Here is a 25527-nt window from a genome sequence, read left to right as displayed (position 1 = left end):
CACACGTGTGTGCAGAGCACTGGTGGTCCCTCACTTCCCCATCCCAATTGATAACCTGAATACCGGCCCTCACGTCTGCCATATTCTCTCTCGTTTCCTGAGCCTCCCACCAGGACTGAGACAAGACCAGAAGCAGGAGCGAATAAGACGGAATCCCAGCCTGTGAACCAAACAGGAAGGGAACTAAAGGCCTGGAGTATTGACTCTGGCGTCTCAAAAGAAGAGACTTGTTAAAATAAAACCCAAGTTAAAACAACCCGATCTGTCACCTGCTCCTTCCTCACCGCTAGACCTTCACATTTGCTAATTTGATCTCAGGAATTTTTCTGGATTCACGCAGGATGGAGTCATGTTCACGGAAGTGCAGCAGTCCAAGAACCACTGGGCAGGGACCAGTCCCAGGCAGACGCCCCCTAGCCAGGACCCAGTGTGCCCTTTCTACAGTAAAGTACTGTGAAAAGGTGAGTGAGAGAAGCAGGCCTCTCAGCCAATGTTCTATGTATTGTACCGCATCTCTGCCCTCTGCCCCCTCAGAGAGGCCCAACACTCGAATATTGTTTCTCCCCAACCGTCCCTCTGGGTCCTCTGCCCTCCACTCCAAGGTATCAATGCATTCCAAAAGTGACTCCACAGAGGAATGCGTGCATTGTTTCTGTGGTTTTAAGGAGGCAAGGTCTTGTTCCCCCACACCTACTCTGTCAACCAGGTATCGATGGTCAGAATGCAGCAGCACGAGGTCGGTGGCCACTGTGGCTATCTTATCCTCCAACGATGTGTGAGAGCGCTCATTGGCCACCTCAATCTCCGCTTCCCCAGAGTCCAGTTTGCCTTACAGTGATGCAGCATGGCCCGAAGATTCTAGTGTCAGGGTGCTTCCAGGAGGCGTGGAGTGGGCCGTCAATGGTCACCACAGAGAGTCTTGTACAGCTGAGAGCAGACGATCCATCATTAACACCTCTTCCATGCTCATGACGAGCTGGAGCGGTGCTCATGAAGAGCTGAGCTCATCATAACGGGCGTGACCCGCCCACGCGTGGCTAATTCCCCGCCTGTGCGGGAGAATTAGTCAGTGGGCGGGTCTGTGACGAGCTCAGCTCAGCTCCACTGTGAGTCATGACGAGCTGAGCTTGTCATGAGCAAAGTGGCGCCGAGACCCCCCACTCTCCCAGCACCGTGGGGGAATTACCCCAGCAGCCAAGGGGTTAATGAGCAAGGTGAAGAGACCAACAGTTTGCCACGGGCCGAAGAGTCAGGAGAATGCCACCAGTCACCAGGTGGAGGGGGCCACAGCAGGATCAATCCGGACGCAGTGCACCAACCACCACGTGTTACTTCGCCAGTTAGGCCCTTGCACTGAAATGTTAGGCCAGGGTGGAATTCATATAGGAAAAAAATTGGACCCGGGAAACTGGGCATAACTTGTTTGTAGGCAAGAGGGGCCATTAATTCCTGAATTATTTCTATATGGTTTCTAAGAATACCACCTTTGTCTAGAGCGGATATTGGCAGACTATTCAGCTCACCCAGGAATGTATTCAATGCTAGCCTTGTTTTGCTAGAGAATAATATGTGGTGAGAACGTACTAATTTTGTTAGACAAAGTAAATTTTCTGTAATCCATTATTAAATTGTATTCTTGTGTGTGCTGATGCTGCATTGATTATTTATTGAAAAAAGTATTACGTAAACAAATTGAGATCATGCAGATGCAATTCTAACCTATCATCATGTGAGTTGTAGTTATCAAAAGTAACTAAAATTGCCATGAATTCCCCATTAAAGTATATGGAAACTAGGTTCCCCAAACAGATCAAAATAATTAATAAGATTTGCCAAGAGTGGAATTTACACACGAAGGCACACACATTTCCCTGGCCTAAAGGGAGATTTCGCACAAATATAGATGACAGACAAAAGCGAGTCAGTGTTTCAAATTATGGGCCATCTTTTAGGAGGTAAAAACCGCTAACCCTGCAATGCCGATAGCGAGTAAGGCACCTCCCCCATCATATGCAGTAATGGATGTACTCAGACCAGCTCCCCCAGCATTAGGATATTCAAAGCCAATAAAAGTAAAAGTCAACGAGCTCCTCATAGGAAAAAGGTCAGTTAGGTCTAAGCCTGAGAAAACCAAAGCAAGCAAGACCAGAAGCCACAAGTGCAGCCCAAACTCCTAGGAAAGGTCCCCAAAATCTTGACTCCTCGACCACCACACTCAACACACGAGCAAGTTACATATTCCCACTGGCTCAGGCAAGTGTAAACGTGTGTCAGGGAAGTTTGTTGTGGTTCTCGATAGTGACTCCGCGAGCTTGAGAGATGAAGTAAGCTCTAGTCTCCCGGGAACCGATGACGAGGATTGGTATACAAAGGGTGCCCAAGCAGCCAAGGAGGAAACAGAGAACAAATTTGAAAGAGAAACCAGGCTAACATAAACAACACGTAGCTCTGAGTGAAACAGACAGGCCAGATGGCACGAGGAAGAGAGGCATGAGCAGATGCTCGAGAGAGAAAGCACTGCAACCAGGAGATGGAGTGAAATTACAGGACAACGCACTCTTTTCATGATGAAAGCGGGGCTAGTTACAGGGCATAACGCTGAGAAGAGTCAGAAGTAGATTAAAGGCTACTAGCAGGGCTCAGAGCCACATCATCCAGTCATACTAGAGGGTCTGACCAAGAAATAAAGGAAAAAGGCACCCTGGTGCTTACCCACCTGTAAAGCAGGAAAAACTAAAAAGCACCTGTGCATGCAGGCAAGGGAAGCAGTGACAAGGACACGTGCTGCTTCCCACGGGTGCACGACAATGATAAACTAACCCCAGGAAGATAATAGCTAAAAAAGAAGGCAAGACTTTTGCATGCTCCTTTTGCAACATATTAGCAGATTGAACTAAGGAGAGGGACCAATATGACAGGTCTTGGCCGAGGGAAGAATCATTTGAGCCAGTGGACATGGCAGTAGCAGAAGATTGCATAAGGCATGAAGGAGGAAACCCTAGTCGGTACTTACTGTACATGCAGAAATGCCACACAAAATGGTAAAGCTATGTTGAGGAGAAACCCACAGAGTCACCTAGAATGAAAGTGTGACCGATACTACAGAAGGTTGCGGTATCGATTGTGTGCGTGCCATGGGCCCAGATGGACAAAGAAGGGTTGAGATCAAAGTAACAGTAATTGCTGGATGGGCAGGGGAATGGATTACATGCTTCAAGAAAAATACAGCAGTTATAAGACTAGTGATAAGAAACATTAAAAGTCTGCTAAGCAGTCTAATTAGGGAGCAGACTAACACAGTGTTCACCCAAACTCACATTCCAGCAATCTTGCTAACAAACACCCAGCATGACGGTGTTGCATTTAAAATGCACAGGCACCTGATCTGGACCGCCCTAAGAGAAATATTCCCTGACCGCTCAGATGTAGGAGGGCTAATGGCAGAGACTATGAAGCCAGAGGAAAACATAAAAGATTTCCTAAATAGAATTAGGGAAAGATGGGGATAAATCGGACAGCCGTGGACCAATACAGGCCCAAAAGTCACATTTTTCTATAACATTTTGAAGAAAGGGTTACCCACCGAGACACAGAGCAGGCTGGATAGCGTAGTTGGTTTAGATACCAAACCCTGGTGGGAGATACAAGTTCACATACTACACTGCCACAAGAAAAAGTAAGATAAGGATAAAGAGAAGCAGGAGCAAACCCAAAGAGAATCAACAAAATGAGTGCAGCAAAAGTAGAAAAAAACGGCCCTCGAGGTGGCAAAGATGGCCGCAGCTGTGCAAATGGCACCAGTCACAATGGGGGCTCCAACTGAAAACTTTAGAGAGTTCCAAACAGGTAGTTCAGGAGCATGAACAGATTATGGTAGTGGAGGCTAGGGAGTGTGGTCGCAACCAGACATTAGACAATGCTACTATTGCCATATGCGGGGTCACCTGGTAGAGGCATGCTGTAACAATGACTTCCATAGGCAGCAAAAGCCGCAGAGGTTAGAGAGCTAGCACCAGCCACCACATAACCCCATGAGCATCTCTCCTAAGTACCAAGCACAGGGTAATCAGAACTTGTCATACACTAAGACGCAGGGAGGTCCACCAGCCGCCACACAACCGTAGCAGGGATAAAGTAATTGGGAAAGCATAAGGCAGCAGCAACCACAGACAGGCCACTCAGCACAACAGGTACAGGGGCCACAATCCCTGCAAGGATGGGTGACAGTGTGGGGAGTTGGCACCTTCACACAACCACAGAGCCAACATCCATAGTAAAACAGACTCCCCAGCAGATGAAGACAGACAGTAATAACCCCAATGACTTATCACAACCAGCACTCACCTACTCCCTTTCCCCCCAAAATTGTATTGGAACAGAAAGGACTACAGACAGCATTGGGGGTCCAGAGCGCTTTTACTCGCTTCCAGGTATTCTGGGTTGCTGTTGGCTGTGTCGATCAGGTGTCCACACCATGTTTGGCATCAATGATGATTCAATGGGAGCACAGATTAATTAGGCCCCACTCTGCTGTTGATCACATAGGACAGGGTTTACTGGATACACCCCAGAGGTAGGTCAGACTGACGGCGGGAAAGAAAACTGGTTAAAAAGCCAATACCCAGGTCCCAAAGCCAAAGTCTAATGGAACGCATTCCAATCACTAAGTCAAGAGGTCCCAATGTTCGGGCATCATGCCCTTGCTTAACAATTCCTTCATGGCGTGTAGTCCAGACGGCGCCCCCAAATACTTTAAAAGCCTCCGAATCCATGAATGCCTCCCTTTAAGAATGAAGTCATCCTTTGTGGCAGGAACAATGGTCTTCCTGCGCGTGGGATGATGGGACCATAAAACTCCCCAACCCCCACACACAAGAGTTAGTAACCTAGGAGGCCTTGGTATAGAGTGACCAGACTTCTTAGATTTGCTCGGACAGTCCTGTTTTTTTGTCCTGGCAGATTTGCCAAGGTTTTTGAGTGGCCCCATTGAACTAGCTTTTATGAGCTCATAGGTACTCTATCGAGGTCTCCATCCTTTTCTGTATCGAGAGCCACTTATGTTCAGTGAAACTGTCCATGCACTGTAGTGCCTAGCATTCTGTGTTTGCTCTGTTTGTGAGCACTGTCTTCAAGGTATTCTGCTCCCCTCTGCTATGTAGAATTGAAAGTCTGTCTTTGTGAAAATGTCCAGATTTTTAAGATTTAAAAATCTGGTCGCCCTACCTCAGCGTGATGACAAGCGAGACTCCAGCTGGGGGTTCACTCAACCTTTGAAGGAGGGGTGGGGCCCAAGGGAGAGGGGAGGTTAAAGGGACGGAGGCTTACCAGTATCTACCCCTGCTCCAGAGGGATCACAGGGTACAGGGTGCGCCCCTTCCAGGCCAACCCCAGTCCAAGCATAGTCCACTCCCGTTGCTCGAGCCTTGCAGGCATCAGTCTACCCTGATTGTCGACCCAATGGGGGCATTGTAAGGGAGGGGGAATATCAACAGAGAAGCCTCTGACCCTCTCCCTGTGGAGTAAGGGAAACAATGAAGTGTGGGGCTTAAGGAATCACCCAAAAATAAAGGAAAACATAATGCCCAAAACGAAGATTCCCGATACAAAGGAGGGTTGAGGTTAGCCAAGGCCAGGTATCTAAAGCCAAGAGGGAGGCCTAGTAGACATGGATGGGGTTTCAAGGATTAGTTCAATAGAGGTACAGTACACCTGATCCTGTATGTTTACAGGTTAGGAGTTGAGAGCTTCAAGGTGTTTTGCTGCCTTCTTTACGCTCTTTGGTCTGGCTGGTAACTTCTGTGCAGGGAAGGTCAGAACCAGCAGCAGGGCAAGCCAGCAGGATTCGGCAGGGACTTCAGACTAGTTCCTACCCAAAGGATACAGGAAGCACTCAACTCCATGTTCAGATCCATGTTCTGAAAGCACCAACAGTAACAGGATCCACACAGGAATGGTTTCAAAATTATGATCAGTGAGCTAGGCTGAAACCACAGTTTATATTTACCAGTCCAGGCAGTTGAGCAACAACCCACTGCAGATCACTTTCCATCAAAGTTAAAAATACAACAAATCCAGCTGAGGCCAATGTTTAATCTTCAAGGGTGATTCTGGGCAAGAGACTTCTTTCCAGAAACTAGTGTGGTGGCCAATATCTACATGTAGATGATCAGGTACTTTCAAGGGCCAGTTCTGGTGGGAGAGCATGTGTATTCTTTCAAGACGTTCCAAGAATGCAAAGAACAGGAATAAAGATAAAATGGGAGATAGGACTTCCTATATTGTCCTCTGTAGAAAACATTGTACCTCCATCTCACAACCATCAACCTAAAACAATTATATTCACTATCAGAAAAGGGTAACCGTAAAGACAGGTGTGCAACTTGTACAATAATCTATAAAATGCTGCCACCAGCCAAAACTTGTGCAGAGGCCATCAGGGACTACAGGCGATTATGGAAAGGGAGGACTAATTGAGGGTAGATACATCTGCTAAAGAGTTTCAGGTTGCACCTTTTTATTAGGAGTACCACGTACTTTTTAAAGAAGAACAAATTCTGGGAATGCTTGGGATTAAAGAGAAAAAATGACAGGGACGGCCCAGCTGCTCAGATGCCTCGGGATCTTTCTCTCTCACACACCTAAACACATGCACACACGCACACACGCACACACACACACACACAGATGTCCACAAGCACAGCACACAGACCACACAATTATTCTTTATAGCAATTTGACAATATTATTTTGCTGAAAACGAACATTTCCTTTTCTTGACACCGTGCCATTATTTTCTGCTGCTTAAATATTTTAATATCAAGATTTCTCAACACAAAGGGGCTAATTACAAGTTTGGCAGTCTAAGGATCACCAGGCTCACGAGAGCACAGTAGTGGTGGTCCAGTCACCGCCACACCTGCAGTCTGACAGGCAAAGTTGCAATGCAGCAGTCGCCAGGGAATCGCCATTCCCTGGCGGTGGAACTCCGGTCTGGGCCACAGTAATATGGTGAAGGTGCCTTCATGCATATTGCAAATTTTAGGACCGCTAGCGGTGGCTTGGAGGTCTTTCCTCCACGAAAAGGCTGGTGGTCCGGAAACACAAGCCTATGTGCATAGGGATGCATGCAGAGGGGCAAAAAATGTACCCCCTGTGTGCATGCACCTAAGTTCCTGCACGGCATGGACTTTACAGTCCATGTCGTGCAGGAAATATTTTTGGCGTTCCGATTGCGGTGCCCATTTTCAGAGGCACCGCCTGGGACCGCCATAGAAAAGCCCGCCAGTCATGAGGAAACTCGTAATCTGGCGAGCAGTGGGACAACGGGTTTGGCAGAGCGGCCCGCCAATGTGGCGGTCCACTTGAGCACCGCCAGACTCTTAATCAGTCCAAAGTGTCTATTAGTTAACAAGTTCAAGTTGTACAGTGCTACCCTGAACATTATTTTTTCACAACTCAAAATTTGAAGGTGCAAAAAGTGTATTAGTGGTATAAGGATAACAGAAGATCAATTAATGCTCGCCTCGCCATTAAAAAGAAGTGCATTGTCTGATTTAAATGTTACTGTAAAGACTGAATTACTTTCCCCCTATGTCAGACAAATTAAAACAGCAAACTGCGTGGGGCAGGTCCAGGCAACAAACAAGGAGAATATACTCTCTGGTAGATACCATTCAGGAGATGACGATAATAAAACCCGCTCCCAGTAAATTGCCATCCAAGCTGCAGAGGTGCTTGGATAGATTCAGTAGCCAACAGGGACCAAAGCCCTGGCTTAATTTCTGAGATGGGATGCGGTTTAAAGCTCAGAAAGGAAGGCCGAAGCTGGCACCCCCTGCCTTTCTTTCCATGCAAAAAAGTGAGGAGGACTTAGGCTTAGACGGCTGCTCAGAGGCACCAAAGGGACCCAGACAGAGCTGCAACTGCATGATCTCCAAATGCCTGGACAAGGACAGCAACTAAATAATCATCATGGGCCAAGATTGTGGCTGCAACTTCCAACATTGTTGTAGGTTAGGCCGGGGCCTCACATGCCTGTACACCATTTGGGATCACAACTCCTGTGACCACTGTTGGCAAAATCCGGACTGCAACTGTCCTCTGCCTCTGTGGGGCCCCATCACAGCAATCATCAGAGACTGCCATGGCAGATGGACGTGTAATGCAACCGGGTTTCCCTGCAGCCCATCAAACTTGATGCTCACCGTAGCCCCACAGGAGAGATGCAAAAGAGCCTCCTGAGCCTTCAAGGGACAGGCAGCTCAAGGTCTTCAACTTGCCCTTCCAGTACTGCAAGGGGGGAAGATAGAATACTGAGTGCTTATTTGACCATGAGCAAGAAAAGTCTGCACGTGATTCACTCCATATACTGATTTCCCAGACTCGAAGGCTCAGAGGATGGGGGCCACCAAGAAAATAATTAGAGAGGAAGCGGGGAATTGTAGGACCACAAACTTGAATCCTACCCTGTGACACTAACAGGTATAATGCACTGCACTGAGGAGTATTTAGTAAAGCTTTGTGATTAAATGTAATGTCGTTCTTTGAAAAGATAAGCAAGGGGCAGGACACTACCCTGTGAGTCAAGTGCGGAAGGGGTTGCTCTTGGCCAAGTTTGCACAGCCATAGTAGGGCAGGCCAAAGGACACCAGTGGCAAATTCCCTGTCACCCACTGTTGGGGTCCAGAAGCTGCTTTCTGCCCGCTGGGCGTCTGCATGAGGTCTGACAGTATCAATTACATAAGCAGTGACCACTGGAGCCTACTGCCCCATTCAATGAGTTGAGCATTTCATTTAAGTTGACATTGATTTGCTGATGTTTTTAATAACACATGAAAAATCGCAGTTTTAACATGAGTTTTGCTTTCTGAGCTAGGGGCAAGTCATGGATTGTGCTGCTAAGTGATTCAGGAGCAGAATTTCAAAAGGACGACTTTGGATGAAACTTACATCTACATTTGAAATTAAAATATACTATAAAGCGCAAGTATGAAACATATAATTACATTCAGTACACTTTCTTTTACACTTACGTGGCGTCTACATTTTCTACTCCTAGGAAATAGCTAATATCTTCTGATGTGTTCCTTAAGTTGAAGCACTTTCTGTCAATTTCCTGTGCTACCTTTTTGTTAGTAAGATCCATCTCCAGCTGATGCTGAGCAGTTCTGTTTGCCCTACAAAGACATCAAAAATCATTGACTAGGTTGTAATGATTAGGCCAAAATAACTGATACGTATTTTTCAGGACAAAACAAAATATACCAAATGAGTGAGAGCATTTCCCTACAGTGCACACAGGAATGGGAATCACTGTTCAGCATTATCACACATTTTTGGGCTTGGTTTTAGTGTTTGTAAATTATGTCCTAATGATTGACCATGTCTGCGTAGCTAGGATTTCATTTAACAAGATTGTATGTAACAAGTAAGTGCATTCAGGTGATTGTCCTCTCGGGTGAATGCAGTTGGACTAACTGAAGTAATATAACTGAAAAGAAAACCTTTAAAAGATAAGTCTTGGAATGGAAAACTTCTTTTCCATGAAGATTGGTATCCCCCAGAGTACACTGTAGACTGGCATATGCCACCATAACACAAATTTCACAACACTGCCCACGAATGGGCATCAACCTCTTACTGTCAGTGGGGGTGAGGGGGCTAGGGAGGTGTGCGGACGAGTCTGGATAATGCAGCTAGTATATTTGATGTTAAACCTGTAAGCTATAATAAACATTACCTCTTCCAATTTGTTCCCATATTAACAGAAGCATTTATTAGAGTGGATACTCTGAAAGGGGCATCTGTTAGAACACCTTCAAGCCCCTGATGAACACACTCAGGGCACTGTATGGTATTCCGAGAACCATCTTCAAGATTCATAATCTTGTAACTAATTGTGCTCAGATTAGCTCATTTATTTTCAATAGAAACCTCTTATATATGCCCTCCAGTGCCACCTGGTATCAGGTGAGTAGGCGACTTCCCAGAAAGGTTTGCTGGTGTTCTCCCACTAACAACATGCTGATTAAAAACCTTGCAAAATAGTGCAAGTTTCCTACATTTTTCAAGTGAACCACAAGACCGCCTTCCCACAGACGGATAGTAAATGTCATCATCATCAAACTTTATTCGCATATATAAAAAATGCATAAAAGTACATAACATTCATTGTAAACAACTGTAAATACAATAATTACTTCTTTTCGTTTTCCAATAAAATATAATCACATTTGAAATCCATAAAAAAATTATACAATACAGCACTTTCACATTAATTATTCAAATACTTTCATATCTGCTGCACTTTGTTTTGTTTTTTATTTTCATAAAACCGATAACCTTCTATTTTTTTATAGCAGCTTTCAGAAATGCTGCAATCACAAAACATACAAATGGCGTTTCTAATTGTTGAAGGGCTGAAAGAGCTAAAACATAATCAGTTAGTTTAAACTTACACAATAATGGTACAATGTACTTTCTCTGCTCTGTTTGATAAAACGCACAAAAGAATAAAATATGCAAAGTTGTTTGGTTTGCTGTAGCATTGCATGGGCACCCAGAAAGTTGGTTTAATGAGTAAGTGTTTGATGGATAACCCAGCATTAAGGGAATATAACCTAGACGAAACCTAACCAATAGATATCGATGATGGGGCTTCATCACAAAGAACAGGTAAGAAGACAATCTGGACAACACAGGCGGTGAAGCTTGATATAAAATTACTGTGCATTTTAATATATTCCTCTCCCATCTAAACTGGTTTGTTTATACCAAGAAAAGATCTTTTAATCTTGGTTTAAGGAAAGCTGCCCAGCTAAGAGGGGTTTCAGGGAGAACTTCCAGACCAATGGAAGCAAAAGATTGTTTCACATAGGTAAACCATGGAATTAACGCAGCATGATCAAGTTTCCAAATGTCCCTTATAATGTGTTGATTAATTCCGCCTGTCTTTTCCAACTAGATAGCCACAGCAATAACGGGGCTATCTTAATGGTGTAACTGATATACAGGAGGCCTAATTTTTTGAGTACAATGAAATTGGAACATGATTCAGGGATTCATAGTAACCTTTTAGCGAACTTGTCTTCTATATTTTGCAATTGTTCCACTTGCAGTGATCCCCATACTGCTGCCCCAAAAGTAGCTATGGAAACAGTTTTTGCTAGATAGATTGTATTCATCTCCTCAATTGGCTTATTGCCTAGGCTTTTTGCAAATTTAAAAAGTGCAGCTATACTCTTTGATATGTGGCTAGCTCTATTTATGATCATTTCTTTCCATGTCAGATTCGAGTCGAACAAGATGCCTAGATAAGTACATTTTTCAACCCACTCCATACTATTATCCTCTATATAAAGCCTCTTCAGTCTTTTCTAAGTCCCTCCAATTGCCAAGTTAAAGGTCTTTGTTCTATTTACATGCAGTTCCAGAATTGCCATAAAAGCCGAATAGACCAATATAGATTTTTGAAGGGCCTTTGGCGTTCTAGCCATCAGGACCGTGAATCGTCCGCGTACAGCAAAATAGGTAGACAGATTGAGGCAGCATAAGGAACGTCAGTGCTATTATCAATCCGAACATTATTTAGGTGGTTAGAGTACAAATAGAACAGGAATGGGGCAAGGACCAGGGCTCGAAAAAGCATGTAATTTTTACTAGACCTGCAGGTCTAGTAGTATAAAAAATGTACTTGACCTAATTGAAATGCACTTGACCTCAATATCTGGAAGCGGAGCAAATGTAACAAGTTAAGAAGATTTAAAGGCATTTTGATTGCTCATTTAGGTTGTGAGCAATAAGGATACCTTAAAATCTTGCTATCTTGTCACATTTTCTCTGCTTTCAGAGACAGAGGTCAAAACTCAGTTTGTCGTCCTACTCTCCAGAAAGGGTGAGTAGGACCTAAAAATAGCTTGCCCTAATTGAATCTGGCTCACAAATGCAAGCGGGCGAGTGGATTTTTCGTGCCCTGAAGGGCGTAACCCTGCCTAACACCTTTCTCAATCTACACTCTCCTTGCTTGCCGTAAAGGACTACTGCTTCTACCTCCACATACATTTGTCACCAACCTAGTCATTCAGGTTGGTGGACAATGCACTCCAAATTGTAAGTAAGGGTGATCCCATTTTGTCAATGTATGTGGTAACACGAGCGTATCGCTTTCTGAACGTAGGCGTATAACCAATGAGCTGAATTAGTTTTCCAGTGTCAAGAGTAGCGTCCCCTTTGCTCACTATTGTAAATCTCAGGATGGGGCTGGTGATCCACTCTCTTCACCGTTCTGTTTAGTAGTTCCTTAACACAGTAAACATACTTCAACTGTAGTCATTCAAAGTTTTAATTCATCACAAGAATGCATTGAATCTCATTTTGGATAGATGATTCTTGAAACATTCCATATATTTATAACATTGTATCCATCACCATCAATAAACTCAATTGTCCAAATGCATTTCGGGCTGTGCCTTTTTTTGAGATATGTGGAATATGTGGCTCAGAAGCACAAAGTTCGAGTCTGTATAAAAAACAGAAACCGTTGGCATTCAATATACATGATCAGATTGCTTAAAGTGGGTAGGAAAGAGTAGAAAATCCATTGCTGGTGCCCAAGAAGATATCGAGCATGAGCATGCATAGCGATTGCGTAAAATCGCAAAAGGAATAGGAAGTCAAGTGATCGTGAATAATATATGCTTATTACACACCGCTGTGATTCCCAGCTCATAATTGATGTGTGCGTGGTGAACTGACAGTCTTACCAAAGTGCAAAAAATTGTGAATAGTCAGAAAACAACGTGAATTCACCCAGTCTTGGAAGCTATCTCTGCACTTAGCACTATGTTTACATAGTGCGTGCCTCTTTTTCCGAATTGGTCGCTTGTAAATAACAAGAATTAAAATTCATAGTGACTCAATGCAAAGTGGTTTTCATAGCTCAAAACACATCTTCGGTGACATTTGGAGTTGGCCACCATGCAATCTGTTAAATAAGTGCCTGGGTTGACTCAAAAAAAAGGACTACTAACTCGGGCCAAATTCTATTTGATGGAGCCTAGTCATCTCACCTGTAAAGGTTAGCAGTCCAGTAGCTGGGGTGGGCGGAGCTAGGTGGGCAGAGGGGAAGAGGTGGGGACAGGACAGGAAAGGAGTTAGTTAGAGTAGGGACGGGGAACGGAGTGGACACAGAAATAAAGGGTTGATAGTATACTCACCAGTGTCTGTGTATTATTGTGGTGGGACACTACAACTGGCGACGAAGGTGGGATACAGAAGCAAACCCACCAGAGCGAGCCCCGTCCCGCAGCGTGGAGCGTCCAGAGCTCCGCTGCGACCGTGACCCTGCGGCGCCGAAAGTGAGGCCCCCCAGGAGTGACCTGGCAACCCCTAGGAAGCGGAAAACGCGAGAGAAGAAGGAAGCGCAAAGGGAAAGCGCCGAAGCGCCAGAAGAAAGAGCGTCGAGTGAAAGCGTCGAAGCGCCAGAGGAAAGGAGCTGATCGCGCCGGACGCGCGAGACCCATGGGCGCGAAGACCCGGCGAAAACGTGAGTGAAGGTCGGGAGCCCACTCCGACATTGCCCCATCACCTCCTGAGACACTGCGAGGGCGGGAGAAGCGCCCCCACAAGCGAGCGGCAAAGCGCCCCCAGCCAGCACCGACACCGTCGGAAAAGTGGAGTCTTGCCGCCTGATGCGTGAGACTCAGCATCAGGTCGGCGCGCGAGACCTGAAGGCCACGCCGAGCAGCGGAAAACCCCTCAACCGTGCCTGAAGAGCAGAAGCCTGCAACTGCCTGCAACTGTGAGTCCAGTGGCCCCCGGTGTGTGTGTCTGGAGCGAGGGAGAGAACCTCGTGTACTGCAGAGGGGGCGGCCATCTTCAGGTCAGGCAGCTTTGGAAGACAAACCCTACATGAATGGACGGTGGCCATCTTTGAGTCAAGCAAGAACCAAAAACAAGCACTAGTAGTGAAAATTAACAAGCCGTGGCATTAGAACCCAACAAATCTTAACAAGTGAACACTGGCAGCAAGAAACAAACAAGCATTGGTAGCTAAAATAAACAACTCCTGGAAACGCACACCAGTAACTGAAATAAGAGTCAGAAGCAAGCACTGAAGACCCACCGCCAAGATGTCTAACCCTCCCGCGCAAAAGGAAGTCAAGGGAGGAACGCACCTGCGAGCACCAGAGCCACTAACAGTCACAACTGGCAGCAGCATGGGCCTAAAATGGCAAGAATGGCTAGAGGACTTCGAGGACTATATTGAAGGGTCCAAAATAGAGCCGGACAAAGACAAGATAATAGCCCTTCGCAATTTAGGGGGGCGTGAGATAAGCAAGATTGTGCGAGAAATCCCAACCACAGACGGCGACACCTATGTCAAAGTGAGAGACGTGCTAAATAACCGCTTTCTGCACAAGAGAAACGTCGACTACGAGCGACACAAGTTCCACCAGCAGCGCCAAGGAAATGAGGAACCACTGAGCTCTTTCATACATCGACTGCGACGACAGTCCCAATACTGTGATTTTACAAACTTCTCGCCTGATGCAGCCAATAAATCCCAAATAATCTCTGGATGTCATTCAGAGTCGCTGAGACGACGACTGCTAAGAAAACCGCAGGAACCCGCGGAAATTGAGGAGAACTCCCGGTTGTACGACCAGGCTGAAGAAAATGCAGCGGACATCGAGACAACACCCAGTACCAGCAGCGAACATGCCAACCGCGTTTCCGACCGACGATATGGAAGACAGGACCATCGTGACAACAGTAGACGCAACCCGCGTGACAGGTCGCGTCGCTCCAGATTTTCGCCCAGGCGACGCCCGGACTACAGAAGGAAAGAACCTGAGAGGAGGGATCGACGACCCGACCGCACGAGGCGCTGTTTCAGGTGCGGATACGACTACCCTCACATCGACTCCTGCCCTGCCATGGGCCAACGTTGCAGAAAATGTGGACGGTCCAATCACTTTGAGGTCATGTGAGGTAGTGTGGCTCACTGGTTAGAGGCGGCAGACCCGAGAGCAGAGGACGGCTCGGGACCAGGGTTCGATTCCCGGCGCGGCAGGTTTCTGGACCAGGGTCAGCGGACTCGATAATTCTCTCGCCTCGGTGCCCACTCTGATCAGCGATCACACTCGGCAACTCTGGGCATTAGCTTGCCTCATCTTCACTAACGGCCCCACCAGACCGCCGGGGATGCCTGGTCTCACCCTGGAGATACCCATTAAGGGACCATCTCTCAGGGAAGCCAGGAAGAGTTTCGCAGCGGTCGAAGCGCCTTGGGACCCTCCGGGTAAGTAGTGCGCTATATAAATGCCTATACATTTACATTTACATGTGTGGCGAATACCACAGAGAAAGACGCAGTGACAATGACAGACGTGACAGCCAGCAGAGGCCCTCGAGATCTGAGACCAAACGTCACCACGTCAGAGCAGTCCAGGGTGAATCCACTCGATCTCCAGCGTCCTCTCACTCCAGCCGCGAGTCGCGACGCTCCAGATGGGACCGTCGCTCTCCGTCAAGAGAATCAAGATCGTCCTCGTCCAGGCGGTCTTCATACACCACTGAATATGTCAACATCGCTGACAACGATCAGTTCAAACGTTACCCACGTCTCAACATCAAGGTGGGCAACCACGCAGCAAAATTTGTGATGGACAGTGGCGCGTCGCTCAACTACATCTCAGTTGCTGAACATGAACGCATGGACCCAAAACCTCACTTGCGTTTTGCGCCTGTCCGTGTGTACACCTGGATGTCGAGGAAACCACTCCTGTGTCTAGGCAAGTTCGACACCACCCTCACGCACGGAGACATCTCCATCCCGGCAGTCATCCACGTCATTAAAGGGCCTGATGCCGACTGTCTGTTGAGCCTCCCCACCGCTGAACGCCTCCGTTTGGTGCATGTTCTCTTCAATGTGAACGACAGCTCAGACTATGTTGTGAAATTTCCATCGTTGTTCCAGGGCCTGGGCAAATTGAAAGGCCGGCTAATACATCTGCACATAAATGAACAAATCAAACCAGTGGCCCAGCATCCACGGCAAGTGCCTTTTCACTTGCAATCTGCGGTTGAAGACGAACTGCAGGAACTCTTGGACGCCGACATCATCGAGCGCACCGAGGGCCCCACTCCCTGGGTGTCCCCAGTGGTCATTGTCCCCAAGAAAGGGACCCTCAACAAGGTCCGTCTCTGTGTGGACATGCGCCTGCCGAACACGGCCATCGAAAGGGAGAGACACCCCGGCCCACATTTGAGCGACATGATCACAGCGCTCAATGGGGCGAAAGTGTTTTCTAAATTGGACCTGAACAAGGGCTACCATCAGCTCGAACTGGACGACAGCTCTCGCTCCATCACTACTTTTGCCACGCACCTTGGTCTATTCCGCTACAAACGGCTCAGTTTTGGCGTCTCATCGGCTGCTGAAATTTTCCAAGAGGCGATACGTCTTGTCATCCAACACATACCTAACGCCCTCAATTACAGTGATGATATCTTGGTTTACGGATCAGACATGCGAGAGCACGACATCGCTCTTGACCGTGTCTGCCACGCCTTGATGGACGCCAATTTGACTCTCAACAAAGGAAAATGCGAATTTCATCAATCCACCTTGAAATTTTTCGGTCACATCTTCTCGTCCAATGGCATGAAACCGGACCCCGACAAGATCGCCATGCTCAATAACACCAAGAGTCCGACTGACGTCAATGATCTGCGCTCCTTTCTTGGAATGGCAAGCTACTGTGCCCGCTACATTCGTGATTATGCCACCGTGAGTCACCCGCTGAGGCTCCTCACGAAAGCTGGCCAGCCTTTTGATTGGACCCCGGAATGTGAGCGTGCCTTCAGAGACATCAAACACGCCGTGGAATCGGCCGATTGCCTCTCTTATTTCAACCCCAGGAGGAAAACAGAAATCACCGTGGACGCAAGCCCCGTGGGCTTAGGAGCCATTCTGGCTCAGTACGACAATGAATCGGACCAGAGACGGATCATCGCCTACGCCAGTCGGAGCCTAACCGACCCCGAAAAGAAATATTCCCAACCTGAGAAGGAGAGCCTGGCCGTTGTGTGGGCATGTGAGCACTTCCACATCTTTGTATACGGGAAGCATTTTACACTCATAACCGACCACCAGGCACTTGTCACGATCTATGGAAACCCCAAGTGCAAGATGCCCCCCAGGATCGAAAGGTGGGGCCTACGGCTACAAGAATACACTTTCTCAATCGTCCACAAACCGGGGAAAGGCGGAGAATCCAGCCGACTATATGTCCCGCCACCCCCGAGAATCCTCAGAGACTGCGCCTTCCATCGCAGAAGAATACATTCACTTTGTGACTGGGCATGCTCGTCCACCGGCTATCCCCATGCACACCATTCGAGAAGCGACCAATCAAGACAACATCCTACAGACAGTGCTGAAGCGCATCCTATCCAACAGGTGGAGATACCACCCGCAGGAGGAAGAAGAAGACCCCAATATCAAGAAAGAACTCCAGGCCTTCCGACATGTCTCGGACGAACTCTCTGTAACTGACAATGGCCTCCTTCTGAGAGATCACAGACTAGTCATCCCAGTGGCACTGAGACAAGGAGTAATCGACCTAACTCACGAAGGCCATCGAGGGGTCGTATCCACCAAAAGAGCACTGAGAGAGCGTGTCTGGTTTCCAGCTCTCGACCAGATGGTTGAGGACACCTTGAAAGACTGTCTCCCGTGTCAGTTAACCAGCCACAGTAATCCACCCGCGCCTCTACAGATGACCCCATTGCCCGATGGGGTGCGGCAGGAAGTTGCCATGGACTTTTATGGGCCCCTGCAATCGGGGAAGTACGTAGTTGTCATCATGGATGAGTACTCCAGATTCCCAGTGGCCCAGTTCATATCATCCACCAGTGCCGCCTGCACCCTCAAGGTACTTGAAGACATCTTTGCGACATGGGGTGTCCCCAAGGTCATCAAGACAGACAACGGGCCCCCGTTCAACAGTCACGAATTCAGCGACTTTGCGAAGCACATGGACTTTCAACATCGCAAAGTCACACCCCTCTGGCCCCAGGCCAACGGCACTGTGGAGAGATTCATGTCCACCATTAAGAGAACATTCCAGCAAGCCACCGCTGAGAAGAAAGATCTGAGATCAGCGCTGAACGAGGTCCTGTGCGCTTATAGAACCACTCCACACTCTACAACGGGCCAGTGCCCTGCCACTCTCATGCTCGGGAGGACAATGAGAAATCGGATCCCAACATGGGACGGAGCACTGAGGAAGCCTCTCTCGGACCAACAGCACAGAGAAATGACTGCAACAGATCAACGCCGCAAGGACAAAATGAAGGAATATGCTGACCACAAGCGAAGGGCCCGGTCCCCCTCCCTGAAGGAAGGCGACAGAGTCCTTGTCAAGCAAGAACAGCACCAAAAGACTGACTGTTGCTTCAGGGACGAGCCCCTCACGATTGTACAGCAAAAGGGCACCATGGTGACCGCAGAATCGGAAAATCGGCGAATCACACGCAACGCCTCTCACTTCAAGAAATGTCCTCCTGAAGACGATGAGAGCACAACCAGAACCCTCACGCCTGAGGGCCGAAATGATCCTGAGTCTGTCGCACCCGACACTGGACACTCATCGGAAAAGGAATCACCAGCTGAATGCATTGTGTCCACACCAACAAGACCCCGACGTCACGTGCGGCCTCCTAAGAGACTGATTGTAGAGATGGACTAATCTCTATTTCATTTGTTGCTTTATTAAGAAAGGGGGAAATGTGAAGGTTAGCAGTCCAGTAGCTGGGGTGGGCGGAGCTAGGTGGGCAGAGGGGAAGAGGTGGGGACAGGACAGGAAAGGAGTTAGTTAGAGTAGGGACGGGGAACGGAGTGGACACAGAAATAAAGGGTTGATAGTATACTCACCAGTGTCTGTGTATTATTGTGGTGGGACTCTACATCACCCATCCTCATACCATATGCTAGATGCCTAAGATTCATCAAGGACCAAATTATTTCCATAGAATATCTCATCTCGAAACTGACAAGAATTGACTCATTCTTTCTAACTTCCCCCTCTCCTCCTAAAACGAAAGCCTTCAATTCCGCCATACCCTTAGACCCACTGTGCAGGACTTTGTTTTCTCAGACCTAGATAAAAGAGAAACACAATACTGGCTGGTAGTCGCTCTCAAAGTTATCTCACCTTGCCACAGTTCAACAAAGGTGGTAAGAAATCTGATTTCATTACTCCTATCACGAAAGAACACCACTAGCCCCCCCCCCACCCAGTGCCAGAATTCGCCATCGTAAGGGGAGCATCCTTTTTTCCAAAAACTTTACTTAATTTATCAGTTCAATGACAAAAGCTTGTGCTGTCTGTGTATCACAAAATATCGCAAAACTTCCTAGCACCTGTTTTGCTGAATGTATTAGCATTGCTATTTTTTTAAACCCTCTTATTCTTTGTTCCCTTCTACGTTTAATAGTCTCAAGTGGCATATCATAATAAATTTGAAACTCATTGCCATTCTTCTTGAAGGATTTTTACTAAACTGCTTTTGGAAGCACCCGAAGTCTCCAAAATTCATAAAAGGATCTTGATCAACGCCTAGGTGGGAAAGAATGGACTCTATATGCTCGAACGGTTACAGTATCAGCCAGGTTGAAAGAAGAGAAGTGTCATAGGATGTTGAGACACAGTGCTACACCCTCCTGACCAGCTGCTTCTATCACTCAGCGTAATTACTCAGAGAAAAAAAATGACATATATGAACATAAAAAAAATAAAGGAAAAAAGCATAAAAGAAATGAAATGTAAATGAAAAGGGAAAAAAGGTGAGGTATGTGTACATGGTAGGGAGCTAGGACAGGGATGTTTTAATTAGGTGCAATATCAGAGCACCATTTTAATTAAATATGGTGGATAACCGCGAGTGCAGGCGCAATAACTGTGGAAATTGTGAGCAGGGGAAGATGCCAGACAGGGAAAAGGACAGGGAGGGTACGGAGAGGGGAGTAAGGGAAGAATGGATAGTGGTTAAAAAAAGAGAAAACAGGGGTTTCAAAGATTCTATGGAAATGATAGTAGGTCATTTATCATTAATATTTACCAAAATATCATTTATAGGCTAAAATATATTTCAGTAAATGTGAATGGACTAAATAATTGAACAAGAACATTTTAACAAGGCTCCACACATAGACCTTTGATCATTTGTTTACAATTAACATATATGTGGCCAGTGTTGGACTTGGCCCTTTTTGCAGGGTCATCCCTAAACTTTTTGCCTTTCTCCTAGCCTTTTTCTGACATGGTGTTGGTGGTTTTAGGACTCTGGGCACTTTAGCACTGCTGTCCAATGTAAAGTGTGTGTGCTCTCTGTGTTAAATATGGCAAGATTGATCTACACCTGTTTGGCCTATTTAATTTAGCTGTCAGTCCCTGGTAAAGTGGTATCTCATAACCCAGAGCTGGTAAATTGAATGCTACTGGTGCGCAAAGTAGCCCTTCAAACCTATCTCAGGCCTCTGCCATTGCAGGGCCTGTGCCCACAGTCTTACTGCTGCTGTGACATGGCATCTAAAGTGTGTGCCATGTCCGTGACCCCCTTTTACTAGATGTCAGTCACCCCTAAAGTAAGCCCTAGCTAGCCCTATGGGCAGGGTGCATTGTAGGTAAAAGATAGGACATGTACCGTAAGTGTGTGACATGTCCTGGTAGTGACAAACAGCCATTTTGGTTTCTCACTACTTTGGGGCTGCCCTCCAATAGGAATGCATTGAGGATTCACTGATAAGTGTTTCAGTGGTAATTCCTGATATGAGAGGAGCAGCGTGGTCACCTTTGGTATGCTTGAAATAGTAATAATAAATGCTACGCAATGGTGTGCGTAGCATTTATTTGAACTATTTTAGAAATGGCGCTTTTAGAAGTTGCCACGGCTGTGTTCTATGTGTCTGCTTGCCTGATGTGAATTGAATTTCTGGCTTTTGAGTGAGAGGGGCTGGTGAAGTCAGGACTGGTGAGGTGTGTGTGGCTCCAGAAGGGGCAGGGTGAGCCAGCACTAGGCTGAATGGGACATATGCATTTGGAGTAGTGAGAGGAGTAGTCCCTGGTCCCTAAATAGGCCTATGCCTAGCATGTACAATGTTGCCTCCCCCACCTGGAGCCATGTATCAAATAATGAATGTATTAGAAAATTTTCGAGTGTCTTAACATGTTACTATCCACTATTATGGATAAAGAACATTTGCTTATTTATAGTTCAACTTAGATAGGTCAGACTATCACTGTATCTATATACATTTAATTAGGTAGAATAGAAATGGACAGTACTTACTGTATTATTGTTTTATTTATTTTTATGCTTACTAAATCTCTTGTGTTAATTAACTGAATATGTAAAATGTTAATGTTGGTCTTTTTTATATAATTCTGTTTAAATAGATTTTAAAAACGTGGCTTCCTGAAGAAGGCGTCTCCACTACGCCGAAACGCGCGTCGAAAAGAACAATTTCTGCCACAAATTGATTTTATGACCCAAAGTATTATTTTGTTTAGTATTAGGATATATATATATTGAGTTCATGTACGTCTTGTTTTTAATCCTGAAGTGAGGATTTTTTAATCAATTTTTTTTATATAAGAATAAAACATTTCATTCTGACTTTCTATTTTTGCATTTTTTATTAATTGTCAATTGTTATAGATAATGAATCACTGACAGATTATCGATTTCTAAAAAATCGACCTACTATAACATCGAGTCTCTAATATCGATAGCACTAATATCGACACCCTATACTTAACATGAAAACTACAATAATATCGAGCAATCTATATCGATGCACAAAAATATCGTCTACAGAAATATCGTTAGCATTATTTTCGAATACCATAATATCGACACTCAATACTACATATACCACACTACAATAATATCGAATACAAAAATTTCGATAGCACTATTTTCGTCAATATCAAAATATCGATAGCTAAATGATACTCTTTTTTTTATATATAACACCAATAAATCTATTGTCTAAGTAATACACACATTTCTAATTACTTCACTAATGTTTTTAGAAATTATTAAGTCACATTTAGTGTACAATATTGTGTTTTCGCAAACTAACGAAATTTGTATATAAACTCTTTGTAAACATACTTATTTAATACTTAGTACTCATTTTACATAATCTTTATTTATTACAAGACTTTTATTTTACATAAATATATCATTTCAATTCCTCAACATAAACTATTTAAGAAGATATATCTTCAATGTTTTACTTAAAAAAAATTCAAACTAACCAATTGTAACTCGTCTTTACATATCTGACCAATCAGATGGCAAACTTAATTACACATAGACTATATAAACCAATCACAAACAGCCATACAAGTTGCAGGAAATATTCTTCGTGACCACATACTGCCAATTTTGGGAGCACCATCTATATTCTTCTCTTCAAGAAAATTCGTCCTAAAACTACAAGTAAGTAATCATATAGCCCTGTTAATAAACTCAAAATTTTTTGTCTATTAATTATAGACGAAGATTTGTAACCTAATTTGTTGTTTCTTTATGTACTTTACCTTTAAACAGACTCTACAAACAAATCAAGTTATACTTCAACTTCAAGATACAGGACACTTTAAATTTAAAAAAGGTATCTACATATGTTTAACATTTACTTAACGTTCTTTGCCAATTATTGGCCTAATTTAAAACTCTATACTTTCTTTCTTAGCCTGTAAATCTTAATACATAGTGTGAAGCCTAAATTTTTTTAAGGAATAAACGTTACAATGCTGTGTAAAAAATATATTCTTCCTGTTCTTAAATATGTTTTAATGTGCTTTTACTCATAATACATGTGTCATCCTTGGTTCTTTTTAGCAATTAAGTAACAATGCTTTATAAGAAATGTATTTTTTTATATAACATATAAACGCATTAGTAATTTTCATCAACTTTCTCTCTAAACAGAACTCAAAGGTACAGAAAAGACATAATTCACATCAAAGAACAAACATTCTGCTACTACTATAATTCTCTTGGTAAGATCATAAATAAAACATAACTAGCCTTTATAACCTCTATGAAAAGTAATAAAAATAAAATGCCTCTTGTTATGCATCTGTTACTATAATCTTCCTGTTCTTAAATATGTTTTTTAGTGCTTTTACTCATAATACATGTATCATCCCCGGTTCTTTTTAGCAATTAAGTAACAATGCTTTATAACAAATGTGTATTATTTACATTACATATAAACGCATTAGTAATTTTCATCAACTTTCTCTCTACACAGAACTCAAAGGTACAGAAAACAGATAATTCACATCAAAGAACACACATTATGCTACTACTATAATACTCTTGGTAAGATCATAAATAAAACATAACTAGTCTTTATAAACTCTATAGAATGTACTAGAAATGAAAATGACTCTTTTTATGCATCTGTTAGTATAATATTGGAAATGTCTCTTTTTAAATTCAAATAAACAAAACAATTTTTAGAGACGTTATAACGTAAAACAAAAGTTACCAAGAAAAAAATTGTAACTTTTCCTATAACATACTTAATTATTTCTCAACAGACCGTGGCAATAGAAGAACAACATCTAACTGAACAAGCATCTACTTTCGATAAATAGAACATTAGTGGTGGTAAGTAAATTACTAGAAGAATACTAGCTTTATTTAAAATCTTTTATACATGTCAGATTATAATAATATTTGTATATTAACTTTTCTAGATACCAGAAATCAAGAATGACTGATAATGCAAGATTTATTACATCTCAGAAAGGCAAATTTTTGTTATGCTATATGGGCTACATTTATACTCAGGAGAAACAAAAAGACCTTAAAGTGAATTGGAAGTGTACAAAATATTACTCCAATAAATGCTATGGCCGTGCTACAACAAGGGAAACTAGTGTTATAAATACCACTGAACATAATCACCCACCAAACATCTCGGAAATAGAAGTGAGATCCACTCTTGAAAATATCAAGGAATTAAGTACCAGATCAGAACTACCTACCAACGTAATTCTGAAAGAATTACTACCTAAAGTTCCCAAAGAAGCAAGAGGTCAGCTACCATCTATTGCTACCATTAAAAGAACAATAGCAAGAACAAAAAAAGCAAGTAGACCCAATATACCAACGCCTAAAACTTTTGAAGAAGTCATAATACCGCCAGAGCTTGTAATTACTCATAATGACGAGCCATTTATATTTTATGATAATCATAGCAAGGACAAAAGAATAATAATGTTTGCAACTAATAACAATATTAAAAAATTAACAGAAAGTACTACTTGGATGATGGATGGTACTTTTTCTATATGCCCAAAACCTTTCTACCAGTTATACACAATTCATGGGCAATATCATAATACCTGTATCCCCTTCATATATTGTTTATTACCAAACAAACAAGCCACTACTTACTCAGAAATCTTACAAAAAATAAAGGAACAAAGTTCTGACTACTTCCCAATGAAAATCATCATAGACTTCGAGCAAGCTATGATTAATTCTATTTTGAAAACTTACCCACACACATCCATTCAAGGATGTTATTTTCATTTCAATCAATGTCTCTGGAGACATTTACAAAAATCTGCCCTTAGTGTTGAGTATGCAACAAATATAACTTTTGCATACCAAATTAAACATCTCATTGCTCTGGCATATGTACCAGTAACTGATGTGGCCGAACATTACAATTTGTTAATTGAAAGTCCTTTCTACACCCAAAATGAGCAAAGACTCGCCCCACTTTTAGATTACTTTGAGGACAACTGGGTAGGAAGACTACATAGGTCAGGCCACAGACGCCAGCCAAAATTTGCAATTCCCTGGTGGAATGTCTATCTACCAACACTCAACCAAGAAGCAAAAACGAACAATGCTGTTGAAGGTTGGCACAATGCCTTCCTCTCTTCTACTGGACGTACAACACCCACATTACACAAGCTAGTCTCAGCTATACAAAAAGAGCAAAGCTTTCAGGAACTACGTATGCAGCAATCAGTCATACAACTGAAACCAAAACTCTCTAGACAAACTGCTCAAATGTATATATATCTTCAACAGCAAGTCCAACTATATCCTACAACAAGAGGACTGGAATATTTAAAAATGATAGCCAAAACATTGAACTAATTGCTATAACTAAATTAATTGATAGAGATCAAACAATATCCTTAATGTAAAAAAACACATATTTTAATATAATAAAAAAATATTTATTTAGTCTAATTTATTTTTTAACACTATTCTAAAAAGACTAAATAAATATATTATTATATCACAATATTTGTTTTTAAAAACTGCTTCCATCCAAATAAAATAAAACAAATTCTAACTTACCTTTAAATAGAACATCATAAAAATAATCCTTTACCGACAATACAATGTGTAAATATCAAAGACTTAATCCAACAAATCATTAATTATGTTTTCTTTAACTCTGCAAACACTATC

At 43.9% G+C, this 25527-nt stretch overlaps 1 protein-coding gene across 1 annotated transcript in view; it reads right to left on the bottom strand.

Annotated features, from left to right (window-relative positions):
• Positions 1–25527, bottom strand: part of TEKT5 (tektin 5) — a 905041-nt gene that overhangs the window by 510084 nt on the left and 369430 nt on the right. Inside the window, exon 4 of the mRNA XM_086939788.1 lies at positions 9033–9176. Coding sequence (XP_086795914.1) covers positions 9033–9176 — 144 coding nt within the window. The remainder of the gene's footprint in view (positions 1–9032; positions 9177–25527) is intronic.

This window comes from Lissotriton vulgaris, chromosome 10, assembly GCF_964263255.1.
Source record: "Lissotriton vulgaris chromosome 10, aLisVul1.2, whole genome shotgun sequence".
NCBI lineage: Eukaryota > Metazoa > Chordata > Amphibia > Caudata > Salamandridae > Lissotriton > Lissotriton vulgaris.
This window is presented reverse-complemented; position numbering and strand designations above follow the sequence as displayed.